This window comes from Zosterops lateralis (genome assembly GCF_965231275.1).
Source record: "Zosterops lateralis genome assembly, chromosome: 1".
Classification (NCBI taxonomy): Eukaryota; Metazoa; Chordata; class Aves; order Passeriformes; family Zosteropidae; genus Zosterops; species Zosterops lateralis.
In genome coordinates, this window is record NC_139762.1 from 3527805 (window position 1) to 3544811 (window position 17007).

At 44.4% G+C, this 17007-nt stretch overlaps 1 protein-coding gene across 3 annotated transcripts in view; it reads left to right on the forward strand.

Moving 5' to 3' along the window:
• SEC22C (SEC22 homolog C, vesicle trafficking protein) overlaps window positions 1-17007 on the forward strand; it is a 120084-nt gene that overhangs the window by 91982 nt on the left and 11095 nt on the right. The window contains exons 1-4 of one of the 3 annotated variants that reach the window (XM_083869421.1): window positions 8806-8860; window positions 13075-13263; window positions 13696-13905; window positions 15978-16141. In XM_083869421.1, coding sequence (XP_083725547.1) covers window positions 13724-13905; window positions 15978-16141 — 346 coding nt within the window. In that variant the 5' untranslated portion in view covers window positions 8806-8860; window positions 13075-13263; window positions 13696-13723. Of the gene's footprint in view, window positions 1-8805; window positions 8861-13074; window positions 13264-13695; window positions 13906-15977; window positions 16142-17007 lie in introns of those variants that run through there. The other 2 variants (XM_083869419.1, XM_083869420.1) reach the window with 2 other exon arrangements.

Here is a 17007-nt window from a genome sequence, read left to right on the forward strand (position 1 = left end):
GCAGAGAAGTAAAACAGAGAAAGTCCTTTGTCCACAACTTCCAAATTTACTTGAGTCTTTTCCAGTTCATGACCACTCAGCTCTGTTTAAAATTCAACTTTGTATCACCTGGTTTAGATGCTACAGTTCATTCTTGGGTTCTCACACTGGTCTCTTGATTTTGCTGACGTTGATTTAAAATTTGCAGCTTTAGTTTTTCAGCCATACCGCAGCTTCAGTTGCCTGCAATACCTGAAAAAGCATCTTCCCACTGTGGGGTTAAAGAACTTCCTCTCCCATTTTTGCAACTGTAAAGCTATACCCTCTTAACATTAATTTCTCTTTATTTCATAATTTAAACATTATCTCATAGGGTGTTACTTTCAGGTTCCAATCTGGGTTGCATCTGGACTCCCAACATACATTTTACTCATGGCATTTGAGCATTAATTTTGTTAAAAAAAATTCCCAATAACAAAAGATCTAATTTCATCCATAATTCCTTCTTCTTCTAATTCCTTCTTATCGAACACCAGAACTCTCACAACTCTTTTGACTCCAATCTCCTGTTCCATTAAAACTATTCCTTCCTACTTCTGAGGTCACCCCCCAGCATTTGATGTCTTATAGCTATCTCTTTAGGCAATTTCAATGCACTCCAAAAAAACCAAAAAACCAAACCAAACAAAAACAACTTCTAAGACCTCTAAGAATTTCCAAAATTCTCAAAAAACCTTTCAAAACCTCTAACATAAGACTCTCCAATCTTCTGTCCCACCTTCAGGATTCCATCCAGTCACTGCCTGGTCTCCTCTCTGCCATCCAACAGCCCGAACATCACCCCCTCCTTTTTTCCCCCGAGGCACAGAAAACTCATCAGCTCAGCAGCACAGCACCATGTGCTGCATAGACCATCTTTCAAAACAAAAACTCCTATTTTACTTCAGCAGTCTATATTACACATACATTCACTCAAGAACAACAATAACAACAACAATAAAAACTCTTCAAAATGAATTTCCCCATTCATCTGCAAAACTGCACCAATCCTCTTTTTAGACAGCCCTCTTGAACCTGAATTCTTCATTAATTCCCTTGCAGTTCCCCCTTTTCCATTCAGACATTTTAACCGTTTCAACAATTCACTTCCTTAACACAAATAAACTCCACAAAAAGCACACCTCTTCAGCTGCACTTACTTCCACTTACACAAAGACAACACAAAAAGATTGGTACCCTTTTTTAAAAAAAAAATTGTTAGTTTTTACTCATAGGTATTTGACTAACCCCCAGATGTTCTTAGATTATCACACTTTTCAAGCCTTTAGTATTCCTCAACCTGGCAGCCTTTTCCAAAGCCCAGGTGTCTTGGACCCTACACCTGCAAGGCTTTTTTGTGTTTCTATCCTCAATCTGGCAAAAACCCAAAAATACCTATATTTGGCCAAACCCTAAATGCTCTTGGGTCTTACGTAACCCTTTTAATTCAGCAGCAAGTCTAGGTGTCCTTTGCTTTCTTCCTTTAAGGGGTTGAACCCCTTTTCCTCGGACCCCGTCCCAGACCAGGGGGTTCAAACGTTTCCCCCCCCAGTATCCCGTTTTCCCAGTGGGTTGTATAGGAAAACTATCGGCTCCCTTTCTGAGGGTCCAACCCCTCCCTGGGACCATCCCAGCCACCCGGGGTTTTTTACAACCCCTCTTTCCTCTGGGATCCCGTCCCAATCACCCGGGGTCACATTCACACTTTTTATCTTTTGCTTCACCTCTGTGCTGGCCGTTTCCCTTGCGAGATAACGAACAGCATGAGAAGCCACACCACACTCACTTCACCAGTCTGAGGTACCCAGCCAGTGTCCCATTCACACAGCACACAGACCCCCCTTTTAACCCGCTCCCCTGAGAATTACTCACAACCATTTTCTTCCTCAGGTTCTTCGTGCACGAGGTTTTTACGGAGCAAAAAATACTGCAGTTTTAGGGAGCCTTTTCCCTTTTCCTTACTTGCTTTTTTCTTTCTCCTTGCTTGTCTCTTTGGATGTTTACCTGCAATCCCCAATTCTCACCAGGAAAAACAAAGTTTTGGGCCGCCAAAAACCAGGCGGGGCGCCTCCCTCGCTCTGCTTTTCATGGGGTTTCAGGGTCGAGGTATATCCCGGCAAGAGCCCCCAAATTGTGAAAAACGAGGTTCACCTTTTAGTAAATTTTAAGAAATATGTTTAATAAAATAATTAAGACAATTAGGAGATAAGAAAAAACCAAAAACGGCCGGCCGGGTGACTTGGCATTCAGCCAAGTCCACCCCTTGCTTTCTCAGAGACACTCGTTAAATATCCTTTTCGTTATATCGATATATGAAATTCCATAAACTAGTTTCCATATTCCAGGAACTGCCCTGCATGGTCCCTCCTTGGGTCCGCCTTTTTAGAGCATGCGTGTTTCGTGGCTGTGTCCTTGTTATCGCGTCCAGCTTGGGCCTTGGTCCGTGCCTTCTGCGGGTGGTAGATGCTGATACTTGGTGTTACCAGTAGCAGAGTCTTCTTTACATGTTCACTGGATGTTATCCCAACCAAACAGACAGTTCAAGCAGCTGCCGCATCAACTACTCCCTTTATATCTAGTCTTACCAATAGCAGAAATAAACTTATATCCTTAATATCCTTACTATGTTATTAATCATATAGCACACATCTTGCGAAAAGCCAATTTTATAATACACACATATAACAAGGGTCAGCCCTGGTGCAGGGCAGCTGTAACTTTGGATCAGGCTGCTGTGGAAACATGGAAACATGAGAATTCCTGCTTGGAGTTTTTGCCCATGAACCTGCAACCCTGGCCTTGAGAGCTCTGTTTCAGCACAATGCCCTGCCCCTGGTCCTTGCCTGAGCTGGGGCTGAGCTGCTCTGCCTTGCCAAGGAGTTCTTCCTGGCAGAGGGAAGTAGGAAGTAATAGAATAAAATCAAAGCTTATTCCCATTCTGTGCACTTAGATATTATAATGGTGGGATTCTTTGCCAGTATAAATGTGTAATTGATTATTAATTCCCTTTCCAGAGGCATCATGCCCTCTAGTCCCGTTTCACATGGACTGCAAATGGACACAGAATGAAAACTCGGTGATGGGGCTGCATTTAGCAGACAACAAGCACATCTGGCTTATTGCTTATGCTGTTCAAGCTTTTAAAAGTCAAAAGTACTCGGGGCTCCCTGCTGATAAAAATATTCCGAGCTGCTGCCTGACTCCAGGATGAACGTAACGTGAAACCTCCTCAAAGCTTAAAACACTCTCACCTCCTCCTGAACCGCTCCTTTGGTTGCACCGCCTGCCCCGGGGCTCCGAGCACGGAGCTGACAGAGCTCACAGGGAGACGAGTAGGTGCATCTCCTCTTTTTTCTGCCTCTGGTCTCTGATCTGTCTCACGGCTGCCCTCACCAAAACCGTCGTGGCAGAGCGGGACAGGGATGAGCAGCAGGGTGTCACAAGACTTCAAGCCAGTTGTGTCAGTTCTACCTCCTGTAAAACCTGGGCAGAAAGCAAAAAGCTGCTGAGAGCTGCCTGGAGGATCAGGCTGCTTTCCTTGTCCTTGGAATGGGAACCGGGGGGTGGAAGAGGAAGCCCAGAGGCTCCGGGTTTGCTCAGCGCTCATGGGACAGTGACAGCAGGAGCAATGGAAATTATCTGTGTAAGCCATGATAACATGGCAAGACACGAGAACTCAGGGTAAATTCATCATTTAAAAAACAAAACAAAACCAAACGAACAGGGTAGAAAAGGAGGTCACTGTGGATTTGCATATTTCAATATTAATACAGGGGAAGAAGAGATGTTTCTTCATGCTGTGAGCAGCTGAACCTTAGAACTCCTTGCCAGAGGTTGTGGATGGAGAAAGCTTTCCTGGCTTAAAAAGGAAATTAAGACAGGACTTTAGAGAGACCTGCTGAGGATTACCAAGTAGAAAAACCACATAAGGTTCACAGAATTCTCTGGGATGAAAGTAGTTGGAAAGTCTAGTTCATGTGGGAAATACCACTTATCCTTTCTTTGACATGTGCTTCTAGATACTTTTGAAAACTACTTACACATTCCATCTGAATCAATATCCCTTTGTCTGTATCAGTTCCTTTGCCCTTTTGATAGTATTTATATATTACCAAGAAACTATTAACATGAGTATGAAAAAGCAGAATAATTATTCAATGATTCTTCCCATATTAAGTTTAAAACAAGCCCTATATCCTGAGAACATTTAAACAAACCAAAATTACATTTCTTAAAGGCATGGATGCATTCAGTTCAGGAAGAGCAGTCAGACAAATAAACCTCCCATGTGCTCATCAAATGCTCACAAGATTGAAGATTTGGATTACAAATTTTGACACGTTCTTCTGCAATAATGTACAGCAAATAGAAGGATTTACCTCCTGCTACAGTACTAAATAAGTTGTTCTAGAGGTAAACAAATCTGCTTCCCAAGTTCTTAGGAAATGGAAATTTAAGACTTTCTTTCCTAAGTTACTCCATCATGGATGTGTTGGGAAGAAATGAAATGAGCATTATGATGTGGAAAATGTCATTACTGTTTGAATGAAGAGCTCAGCCAAGGTCTTACACTGATGTGTTGGTGACACAAAATGTTTAACGACGTCTCTCACGACATCCTATCAACCTTTCTGACAGTGTGGGACAGAAATGTGGCTGCTACAGAAGATCCTGAACTACCTGGTCTTGCCAGCCACTGTCAGAGGAGTGTCATGATCCACTGCTGTGGGTAAGACATCAAATCTCCACTCAGAAAGTGACTGATGTCTCCTCCAGCACCTTTCACTGAGGCTCTCATTCCTGGACAGGTGTAAAATTGAGTGTGCTGAGGTTTTAATCTTACACTCCTCCTCCACTTTGCAATATTTTGGATTTCTGTTTGCATGTCTAAGGTCACTGAATTGCAGAATGGTTTGGGTTGGAAGGAACACTAAAGCTCATCCTGTTCCACCCCCTGCCATGGCAGGGACACCTTCCAGGTTGCTCCAAGCCCCATCCAGCCTGGTCTTGGACATTTCCAGGGATCCAGGGGCAGCCACAGCTTCTCTGGGCACCCTGTGCCAGGGCCTCCCCACCCTCATAGGGAAGAATTTCTTCCCAATATCCCATCTAAACCTTCAGCTACACAGCAGTGGTTTAACTCCACTACTCAGACACACACAAGGCGCATCCACATATCATAAATAAACATTTGTGAAAGGCATAAGGGCTGTCAGAGTGTTGTCAGACCAGGATGTACCTTTCCTGTCAGGCAGAGCTGTGTGCTATCAGTTGAGTAATTCACAATTATTTACCTTGGAACCAGCACTGTGGCCTTTTAAACCCAGGGTTCGTGTCCAGCCCTCCTGCTCACTCAGGAAATAGTGGTGAAGACATTTGAGCTCTAACAAGCCGTTATGTCTATTTTAACACAACCACCAAATGCCAACTTGAATTCATCCAGAGAGCTGTCAAGGGTTTTGCATGTCAGTGTGTTCTCTCCTAGTTTAATTTAAAATTTTAGGGAAAGCTACAGTATTCGCCATGGTCTGTTCTTTCCCAGTCATGGCTAGGATCATTAAATCCTAAGAAAATCCCAAAGACAAGCAATCTAATAAAGCAGTCTTTTGTTTGGAGGCTGGCAGGGTAATTCAAACAGGAGGTCAGTCAAAAAATCTCCTGAGTGCGTGGGAAGCTGAGTAGATGAGTGCCCTGCCTATTTCTAACCCCTATTCCATGGCAAGAAGAAGTGAATTTGCATGTGATACAGCCTAAAAAACCCATTCAGTGAAATAACTGCAAGGTATTTTCACAGCAAGGCCCTGCTCACGTTGGCTGGCGCTTCCCCAGCTCCCTGGGGATTTAGGGAATAAATAATGCCTGAGTTTGTGTGATCCCCTTGCCTGGGCTGCCTGAACCTGCATGTGCCATTTCCAAAGTGTGCTGACCCGACTCCACAACATCCTGAGGAAGGAAACTTTCAAATATATTCAAATCAGGCTGTCATTTCAGAATGTCCTGGGTTTGGTTGTTTTGTGGGTTTTTTTGTTTGTTTGTAGTTCTTAACACAGAAAGATTGTCCCAATGATCCAGTATTCAGTGTTGCAGGTTTATTTTTATGCCTTTTGCCCCAAATACTCACTCCATGCTTTTCTCCAGTTTTTTTCTTCGACATAAGGATTTTCTGCTTAAAAATGGAAGCAAAGATTGGCTTCAAATTTCCTGGCAAAGCTTCTCATATGGGATACAGATTGTGTCAGCTTATCTGGTTCAAGCCTGGCTGCATGTAAACTTGTTTTCTTTGGAGCTTCAGTGGTGCTCTGTGCCTCATTGTTCACATTTCTTACAGCTGGGGTTGTGGCAGGAGAAAAATCAGCTTTTTGTTTCTCTTCTGCGCCACTGGGTAGATCATTGCTGATGTGTAGATGGAAATATTTTTTTTTCCTTATAAATGTTTGTACTCAGCAATCAAACTGGAAGTGTTCAAAGCCACGTTGAACAGGGCTTGGAGCAACCTGGGATAGTGGAAGGTGTCCAAAGCAGCAACCCTGAGCAGGGATGGGCAGATTGTGAAGCAAGGCAGACCTGCAGCAGTGGGATGTGTCCAGGGGCAGTGGGAGCTGTGAGAGGAACAGCAGAACACCAGTGGTTATTCACTGCACGTGGTGCTGAGCAGGGCTGCTACTGCTTAGAGACAGCAGCGACTCAGATAACATCTCCACGTCAAGGTTTTTGAGTTCAGAGCTCTCCCTTGTTCAGGAATGATTTATTGTTTACTCTTTTTATTCTGCTGTTTTTCTGATGAATGCTCTGTGAGAGCTATTTTGTGTTGTGTTACACCTGCAATGCGAAACACAGAATGATACCAGAGGATGGTTTGGGTTCATAAAGATCATTAAAGATCATCCAGTCCCACCACCTGCCATGGGCAAGGACACCTTCCACTGTCCCAGGGTGCTCCAAGCCCTGTCCAGCCTGGCCTTGGACACTTCCAGGGATCCAGGGACAGCCACAGCTTTTTTGGGCAACCTGTGCCAGGGCCTCTCCACCCTCATAGGGAAGAATTTCTTAAAAAATATATAACCTAAGTCTTTCCTCTTTTAATTTCAAACCATTCCTCCTTGTCCTATCACTAGCTGACCATGTAAAAAGTTAATTCTCATGCTTTTTTATAAGCCCCTTTTAAATTCTGAAAGGCCTCATTGAGGTATCCCCTGAGCTGCCTCTTCTCCAGGCTGAACAACTCCATGAACATGAACAACCACAAGGCACAGGTATCATGTCAGGTTAGAGCCTCCTGACTTGTTCCTATGCCCAGCAACCTCCAGAAGGAAAGGAGACGGGAATTTGCTTTGTACCCCAGTTATCTGCTGCAGCAGCTCCTAATTAAAAAGAAAAATCCATCTGTCACCTGGGATGTACAGTGGTACTGAGTTTGTCTGGAAGCACCAGCACAAGAACTGAACTCGGTTTTATTTCAACCACAGGTGCCAGGAGAGCTGGGTGAGCTGGCTGTGGTGTCCGAGCTGTATCACTGGATAAACCCTGCTCTTTCCCTTGGTGTTCCAGCACAGCTCCCACTGTTCAACTGGACAAGTGCTTCCACCCAAAGGCCCCCCTGACCCCATCCCCTCTGCCTCATCTCTGCACCCCATCCCATTCCAGTACCCCATCCTCCTGCCCGTCTGCATCCCCACATCCTCACATCCCAATCCCTGTTTATCCCCATCCTCATCCCCCACCCTGCACCCATCTCTCTCCCCATCTCCAGCCTCATCCCCATCTCTACACCCTGTCCTCATTCCCAACCCCATTCCCATCCCCATCCTCATTCCTGACAAGGAAGATGTGCACTGATGTCTTTACAAACAATTCCATGGGTTGAGGGGATGGTGTGAACGGCTTTGAAATGGGGGTTAATGTGTCTCTACTAACTTGGGGCAGCAGGTTTGTCACAGAGCCCAGTCTGACTCCTGAAACAGCCAAATGGGGCCGCACAAGCCTGAACTCCTGAAGTTTGGGGTGAAATGATGGGTTCAGGGGGGAGATGTGGTGGGTGTTGGGGAAGGCTGTGCGTTCCTGGTGCCTCGGCCAGTGGGGGAAGGAAGAGGGCAAAGAGAGGAATTTGGGATAAAAGGAGTCTGGACCCTCTGAAACCTGGAGAGAGAAAACCCCGCGGGGATGTGCCCCAGTGGCCTCTGTCCCTTTATACGAATACAGCTGTTGGACTCCTCTGTCTCCTTTATAGACACTGGCTTTTCCCAGCGGGATCTTCCGTGAAATCTCCACACGCCATCGCCATCCCGAGGCCCCGTTCCCAGCCCCCGGTCCCGTTGCCAGTTCCCGTTCTCAGCCCCGTTCCCAGTCCATGTTCCCGGTCCTCGTTCCCAGTCCCCACTCCCAGTTCCATTCCCAGCCCAGCCACCATTCCCATTCCCGTTCCCAGCCCCCGTTCCCAGCCCAGTCCCATTCCCGGCCCCGTTCCCAGCGCGTTCCCAACCTCGCTCCCAGCCCCGTTCCCGGCCCAGTCCCGCTCCCGGCCCCCGTTCCCAGCCCAGACCTGATCCCAGTCTCCGTTCCCAGCCCAGCCCCGTTCCTAGTCCCGTTCCCAGCCCAGCCCCGCTCCCAGTCCCCACTCCCAGTCTCCGTTCCCAGCCCGGCCCCGTCCCCGGCCCCGTTCCCAGCCCAGCCCCGTTTCCAGCCCCGTTCCCGGCCCGCTCTCTCCGCTCCCCGCGGTCCTCCCGGCGCTGTCCCGGCGCTCCCCGCGCGGCCGCTCCGCGCCGCCGTCTCGCTGGTGAGGCGGGCGGGGCCGGCGCCGGGCGGAGCGGGAGGCCGAGGCCGCGGGGCCGCCGGGGGACGGGAGGTGAGCGGCGGAGGGTCCTGGGTGGGCAGCGGGACAGTGACCCTGTTCCTCATCCTCCTCCTCTGTCCCCGTCCCCTCCGCGTCCCCGGGGCGGGGCGCTCCGGGCTGTGTGCGCGGCTGGAAGGGCGTGGGGGAGTGAGCTGGGAGGGGACTGGGGTGAACTTGGGCTGTGGGGATGTCTGGGCGGGTTTGGGGTACTTGGGAAGGCGATGAGGGGAGTTTGGGGATGTGGTGGGGAGCAAAGGGATGTGTGTGTTTGGGTTAGGATGCCGTGGCATGGATATAGGATTTGGGGTTCCTTGGGATGCTGGAGGGGTGGAGAAGGGGGCGTGGGTTGGGTTGAGGTGAGCAGGGATAACGTGAGGGTTTGGGAGCTGCGGGATGGGGATACGGTTTTAGGGGGCCTGCAGGCTTGAGGGATGTGTGGAAGGCCTTGTCAGTACAAAGCAGAGTGGGAGCATGGGTGTGTTTGCTTTCAAGGTGTCCGGGTTTATTGAGGAGTGTGGGAAGGAGGTTCTTTTGGGGATTTTAGGATGCTTAATGCGGGGGAGGAGAGGTGTGAGAAGGGTGTAGTTCTGTGTAATGTGAGTGGAGGAGGATGGATGTGGGATGGGTCCTTAGTTACATGGGCTTGTGAAGAGACAGGGATGAGGTGCTGGGCTTGGGGAGGCATCAGGATTCGGCAGATGGGGTGGGTGAATATTTGGGAACAGGTGAAGGAGCTGGTGTTTCTGAGGGGTGAAGGTGAGGTAGAGCCTCAGAGCATCACAGAGTTGTTGCGGTGTGGTTTGGTTAAGGGTTTGGAGGATTGTGTGTTGGCATAGCGGGATTGATGTGGGAGCTGGGGTTGGAATTTTCTGTGTGCTTTATTTCTGGTAATCCACAGGAGTGTGTGCAGACAGATTTGTGATGGGAAGGGTTTTCCACATGCTTCCCCTTGGGGATAAGAGTAAGCCTGTAGGATTTATAGGAGCCTAAAAGCTCTGGATGTGCACAAATCCTGAGTTAAATTTTGAGATAGCAGCATGTTTTCAAATTACTTTTATTCACTGCTCAGTCTGGAGAGTTGGTCTGGGGTATCTGTAGCTGCTCAGCACTGCTGGAGGCTTGGAGAGAGATCAGGTGGATACTGGTGCAATCTCAGAAAACCAGAAGTTTAACAGTGTTCTGGGTTTGTTTTCTTATATATATGAGAAGAAGATAAACTCCACGTTGTGATCCCTCAGGGATAAACCTCACTCGTGAGCCACATCCTTGTTGGGTGAGACCCAAAGCAGCACTGGAGCTGCAGCTCAGGTTTTGTGTTTGATGAGTCAACCTGAATCTCTTTCATGTTCACCCCACCTGTAGCTGTCCAGGACTCCCTCTGGGGTTCACCTGCCTGAGGAAGGATGCTTTAGTGCCATAGTTGTGGTCAGATATAGCTGTTGTGTGCCCAAAAAAACTTGACATTCTGCTTCAGGACCATGAAACAGAATAATAATTTACCATTGTCTGCTAAAGCTTTTGGCTCTTCCTTCAGCAGGAAGGACAAAACAGATGGGGTTGAAACTGGACACCTCTAGAGAGTAGGAAAATGTGTCTCTGAACAGAGAATACTTAAGAGAAATCCCGGTCACATTTTTTTTGTGAGCATTGCGCCATTCTTGGAAAGAAACCTGCTTTTGGTGGTGAGATAATTTCTGAAAGAACCAGGTGTTTGACATAATTCCCTTTTATGAACTCTGCACTGGTTTTGCATTTGCTTTCACAGCCTTTTGAGCAGATTGTTTCCTAAGTCCAGGCAATAAAGCAGGAGTTTGTTGAGCATTTGGGGAAGTGTGGCCTGGTGAGTTGGATGTAATCTTCTTACCCAGAGGAGCTTGCATAACACGCAATGAAGTGCAGGAGCTCTGATTGAGGCTGCCTTGATAATCCCTGCACAGCCACTGGAGAGTTGGCTGCTCCCTAGGGAGTGAGGGAAAGGGGGAATTGTGCTCCAGGTCGCTGAGATCCACTGAAGAATTGTTTATTCTCAGATTGGTGCTGTTAATGGGAGTCTGTTTCACTCTGAAGCACCCTTGGATGTACAGGTGCTTCAAGAAATGAAAAAAAACAACTTTGTTTCCTTCAGTCATAAATTATAACTTGTTCCTCGGAAATAATTGCTTGAAATACTTCCCAAGGTTCTGCCTTGTGCCAAAAGGGTTGGTCTGATGCCGACACGATGTTATCAGTTGTGAACTCTGCAAGGTTTGAATCCAAAGCCTGGAGTTCATTGTCCAAGCTCAGAGCCAAGGTCAAAGAGCTGCCACGTACAGGTGGCTGCAGATCTTTGGGCTGCTGATGGTGGTGCAGAGACTGCAGGAGGAAAGGGCAGCCAGTGTGACACAGTGACAGTGCTGAGCCACCTGCTTATGGGCACACTTTGGCCTGCCCAGGCAGCTGGGAGACTTTGTGCCTGCTCACAGGCGACGTGGCAGGGCTGGCTTGCAAGTGGTTAAAATTCCGAGGGCAGTACCATTGGTGCCATTTGTCACTGGCCAAAGCAGCACAAGCTCTGAACATCATCATCATCATCTGATGGGAAAGTAGCTGTGCCAAAGGAAAACCCAAAGCCTCATTGGTGGGTGCATTTCCTGAGGAAGGAGTGTGGAGTCATTTCTCCAGTGAAGTCTGGCATTTAATTTGGAAGTTTTCCTGGTGGACACCATCTGATCTCTCTTTCCCAGAGCAAAGGATCCCTCTCTGATGGGCAGCAGATACTCAGTGGCAGCATTTTGCACTGCAGCAGGAAGGTTTGTGTGTCTTGGAAAGTTGGAAAACTTCCTATGTGCAGTTGGTTAACTGTACATTTTGTTATTCTTGGTGATTTTTTAAACTTAGATATTTAAATTTAAACTCTTGCTGTTAGTGGCATAGGGAGCTGAATAATTTCGTGGACTGGGTAGGTTTTAGAAAATGTCTTTGATTTCTTGGTTTGGGACTTTTTCATTGTCCTGATCATCTCGTGGCTGTTTTGGAGTTATTTTGGAGCTGAACTTAATCATCATTACCAACCCTTCACTCTAAAATTGCAATTTTGAGCAACTGTGCTTAGAAGTTGGCTGTGTTAAAGTTCATATTTCTGTTAAACTTCATATTTTGGGGGTTTATTTCACTTTCAAGTAAAAGTTTTCTGCACTGTTTTATCAATGGCTACAAGCACATTGAAGATTGATGGGATGTTTCAAACTGGTTTATAATAATCACGATTATTGTTGAAATTGTTTTTGATGTGTGTTGAAGTTGGTGAGCTTAGTTTGCTTTTATAACTTAAATGACAGCTGGAGGAGAACTGTTGAGAGGGATTGTGGAAAAAAAAAAAATCACATCTAATTCTTTAATCTCCATTTGAAAAGTTCAAGATAACACTTCTCAAGAGACGTCTGATCTCCTGTAGTTTTAATCTGCTTTTCTAAGGAAACAAGTTTTGTGCCATTGTGCTTTCTGCTAATTCCCCTGATAATTATCCTGTGATAATTGCAGTTGCTTTAACGTGTCGGCACCTTGGACAGAGGGATGGTTCTGTGGGAATGATTCCTGTGGGGTGGAAATGAGACCCTCTTAGTGCTGCCTGTGGCAAGAACTCAACCCTTACCAGACACCAGGAGAGTTTGTGGTGCCTGAACTAGAAAAGGTTTTGCTCTCTGGACTTCTCAGGCAAGAAAAGCTCGTCCTGATGAGCCACATTTCAAAGACACTTTGAGCATCCTAATGAATTGTGTGATACAGGGCTGGTCAAAGCAGTTCTCTCTATCAAAAGTTTGAGTTCACAAAGTGTTTTATTTTTCCTTCTTTTTGTTTTCCCAGTGTTTTATTTATGTGGTTTACCGGAAGCCAAGTAAATGCCTTTGGTTTTCCTTTTTTCCCTTTTTTTTTAATTCCTTGAGTTGTTTGTGATAATACCTTAAAATCTGCTGATTTAGAGCTGGTTTTTTACTGATATAATTTAAAAAAATATGATTGGGGCATCATAAATATTTCGCATATCATTCCACAGTATCTTTGAATGAGTCTAGAAATGAATATATGGGATAAGGAAATGAATGGTTTGTTTTCCTTCAGGCAAAATAGTTTCTAGGATATGTTCTCCCACTTCACAGGAGATCTGGTTGTTAATATGCATGTAAATATGGCTAATTAACTAGGTTTTTTAACTAATTTTTAATTAGTTCATTCTGCTTCTCTTTCAGAGATGGTGTGGAGAGCTGTTAATCCTCTGACACAGTGCCCTGGATCCTCATGGTATGTCTGAAGGACACATCTCTGCATGTTCTGAATATGCCAGGTGAAGCCCAAGAATAACTTTCCACAGGAGTTTGTGACCTCTTAAAGAGGAAGAAGTCAAGAGAGGGCAACTTTTATTCTATATTTAGCCTTAGGTGAGTTTGTAAAAAAAGAACCTGACAGGCTTTAGCCTAAAATTTATTTTTGGATTTGTGTTTTACGCTAAAAAATAGAGAAGAGCCACACTCAGGCAGCTTTTTGGAGCTCCAGTGGAGGTGCAGAACATCAGTGGGGCTTAGCAGCTCCCACCAACACCTGGAAGGACTTGGCTCAGCGTTTGGGCAAAGCAGGAGGGAAATCAGAAATATTTTTCAGGTAGATAATTCCCCTATCAACTCCCTTGCCTCACCTTTTAATCTGAGAGGCAAGAATTGGGCAGAGCCATGAGCTTTGAGAGCAGTTTGGTGGCCTTGCAATGGCAGGGCTGTCACCAGAGGTGCTGCTCAGTTCCAGTGGTGAATTGACTCATCCTGACATGTTCCTGCCTGGAATTTTGGAATTAACTGACTTAAATCTTTCTTTTCCAGGTTGTCCTCATGAATACTCCCGTGGAGAATGTCCATGATCTTCTTTGCCTGCGTGGTGAGGGTCAGGGATGGGCTTCCCCTCTCAGCCTCCACGGATTTCCATCTCAACCAGGACTTTCTGGAGTGCAGGAAGAGACTGAAGGCGTTGTCCTCGATCCTGGCGCGGTATCCCAGCCGGGGCACGGCCAAAGGACGTAACCTGAGCATCCAGTGAGTGCCTGCTCTGCTTTGCTGGGCTGGTTTTTGCCTTTAATTCTTGAAATAATGCTCTTGGGGATTAGTATTTGATTGAAATGATATTATGGGTGTGGTCTGCAGTGCCTAATTCCAGCCTGACATCCCACAGTGCTTCTTTTGGGTCTGAACTCCAATGATTTTGAAGAGTTATTCCTCAGCTCCTGCTCAGTGTAGTGAGCATGTGCTTAATTACATATTTCTATATAATTCTAAATATATTCATATATTGTTTTTTGCATGTTAATTTATAGAAATATATGTACATAACTGCTATTTATTTTATACTGTATTATATTTCAACAAATTTCATTTTACACTTGCATTTATATATCTACATTCATACATATAAATATTTACATACACATACACAATATTTAGTTACATGTTTATATACACACGATATTTGTACATATTTAGTTATATATTTGTACATATTTAGTTATATATTTATACATATTTAGATATATATTTATATACACATGCATGTATATATACATGTATGTTTATATACACATACATCTTTATATATATTTAGTTATATGTTTATGTATTGTATGGATTATTAATTATATATATATACTTATTATAAATATATATATATATATAATATTTATTTAATTTATATATATTTGGCTCATTTCAATTTTCATTTTGTGTAGCAAAAAGCCTCCTGCCCAATGGGCAGGGCTTGTTACTCTTAGCAATTGGAGTCTCATGGATTTCTACAAATCTCTTTAAAAAAGGCATCCAAGTGCCTTGGAATGATTTAGTTGAGGAGAAAAAAATTATTAAAGAAATTAGAGAGAAGGAAATGAAGAAATTTGTTTAAACTCATTTAAGAAGTGAATTTTAGCTTGTGACTGCATTTCTGGTGAGCAAATGGAAGAAAACTTTAAGTGACCCTAAGTTGAAATTAAGCATCCCTTTTTGGGAGAAATTAAAAAATACACAAATTTACACTGAAACAGTTGGAAAAACAGAGATTTTCATCTCAATTCCTTTTCACTCAAAGCACTTTGATGCCAACAAGTCCTGCTGCTTTTAAACTGCTGTGACCTGTGCAGCAGCTCAGCCCTGGCTGTGGAATGAGGGCAGTGCAAGCAGATCCGTGGCAAAAAGGCCATAAATTATGGGCAACTTGGTAAGGTGGTTTTAGGCAGGCATGGTGTTGATCCCAGCTGGGAGCTGGGAGCAGCAGGAATTTGAGGAAGCTCTCCAGTGGCACTGGGCTGGCAGAGCCAAGCCAAACTGCAAATCCCAAGTCCACAGAGCAGCAAATAAATAAAAATGTGGTGAAATAGAAACCAGGAGTGTGAAATGAAGTTGGGATGAAATATAGGAACGGTAGGAAGGAGACAAACTGTTCAATTTTCAAAACTTGGGGTGTTGAACTGATTTCCTGCTGACAAATGGAAGATATCCCTGAGAAATTTCCTGGACCATCTGCAAGTGGAAGCTTTTACATAAATATGGATTCAGTGTTTGAGGAGCCCCTTTTAGAATAGAATTTTTATTGTGATGTAGCAGGAAGTGTTCAAAAATCTCGAGTTGTGCAAATTAGCAAATATTTCTTGCTGTTAATAAGATATTGCCATATTCAAGAGAAGCAAGGAATCCATCTGCTTCCTGGGCACAAACTTCCTTGCTCTTGCTTTTTTTTCTGTATTCTCCTTTAAAATTGGTTTTCTGGCCACCTTGGTTTTTATTAATGTGATTTAAAGCCAGCCTGGGAAAAGAAATGTCCTCGATTTGTACTGATGTACCAATTTAATAAAGTCTGTGTTATGCTCTTCACTGTGCTCAGGCATCCTGGATGAGTTAAGAATAAATAATTGTGTAAGAAAAAATAGATCTACAGGGATTGCAGGACTTTGACAACAACAAAAATCCCTTTTTTTTTTTCTTTTTTTGCAGTCTGCTGTCTCAGCTCAGTCTGTACATTTTGTCCTGACAGAAAAGCACAGCTTCATCCTCACGTTCAGCAGGACTTCCACCTGGTTATGTTGATGTGATTTTTAAAATTTTTTATTTATTTTCTATTTCAGTTTCCTTTCCTCTGGGGATATTGCCTGCATGGCAATCTGTTCCAGCAGCTACTCAACCATCATGGCCTTCTGCTTCCTGGAAGAGCTTCGGTGGGAATTTGCTGCTTCCTACAACACCAGGAGCATCAACTCAGCTTCCAGACCATATGCTTTTATTGAATTTGGTTTGTAGCTTTGTTCTCTAATAGTGAAAATCCTCTCTCTGCCAAATTGATGGTGTTAAACAACATCTCCTGGCCAAAGGGTGATGATAAAAGTGACTCAGGGTGTGCCTTTGTCTGCATGTGGAGGAGGAGGGAGATATTAAAGCCCTAAACTGTTGAAGTGTCTGGTTTGGAGTTCCTGAGAGTTCATCTATTATGAACAAAATGTTGTGGTGATTGATGAACAAGCAGAGAAGAAAAAAGAAATTGATATCTCAGACACTTTCTGACTTAATTAAAAAAATCTGATGAGTGGAGACAGATGAGTACAGGAAAAAAAGGAGACAGAATAGATTATTATGGGCAGCTTTATTTCTGGCATGACTTGGAGTCAGAATATTTCAGAACTGTGCCCAGTGGTTCTTTTTTAACCTGAAGTCATTTGTTTTCTTGCCAAATAGCAACTTCTCTACTGAACCTTACACCTTTGAAAGACACAATTTCCTTGCAGTGAGAAAATTTTCTGGAAAAGTAAAATATCCTGCAGTGTGTTTGTACATTTCTGTCCAGATTTCATGTAACAGTGTTCAACTCAGGCTTAAAAACTGGAAAAATCCATCAGGAAAGTTTCTTTTGGAACCATCTTGGATTTTGAGTCGATTCCCTGCAGGGCAAATTATAGCCAGGATCTAATTGCATATTGAGATCCACATTGCACCTTTTCTTTTTTTTTTTTTAACTTGAGTAGGAGTAGGGGAACTTCTAGCTTCTTTTAATTGCATAAAGCTTATTTTTTTAAAGAAAAAGCACGTTTCTAAAATAATTTTTTTACTAATATACTTTATTAAGTTCCTGAGTGCCTAATACTGCTGTGTGGTTATTAATTT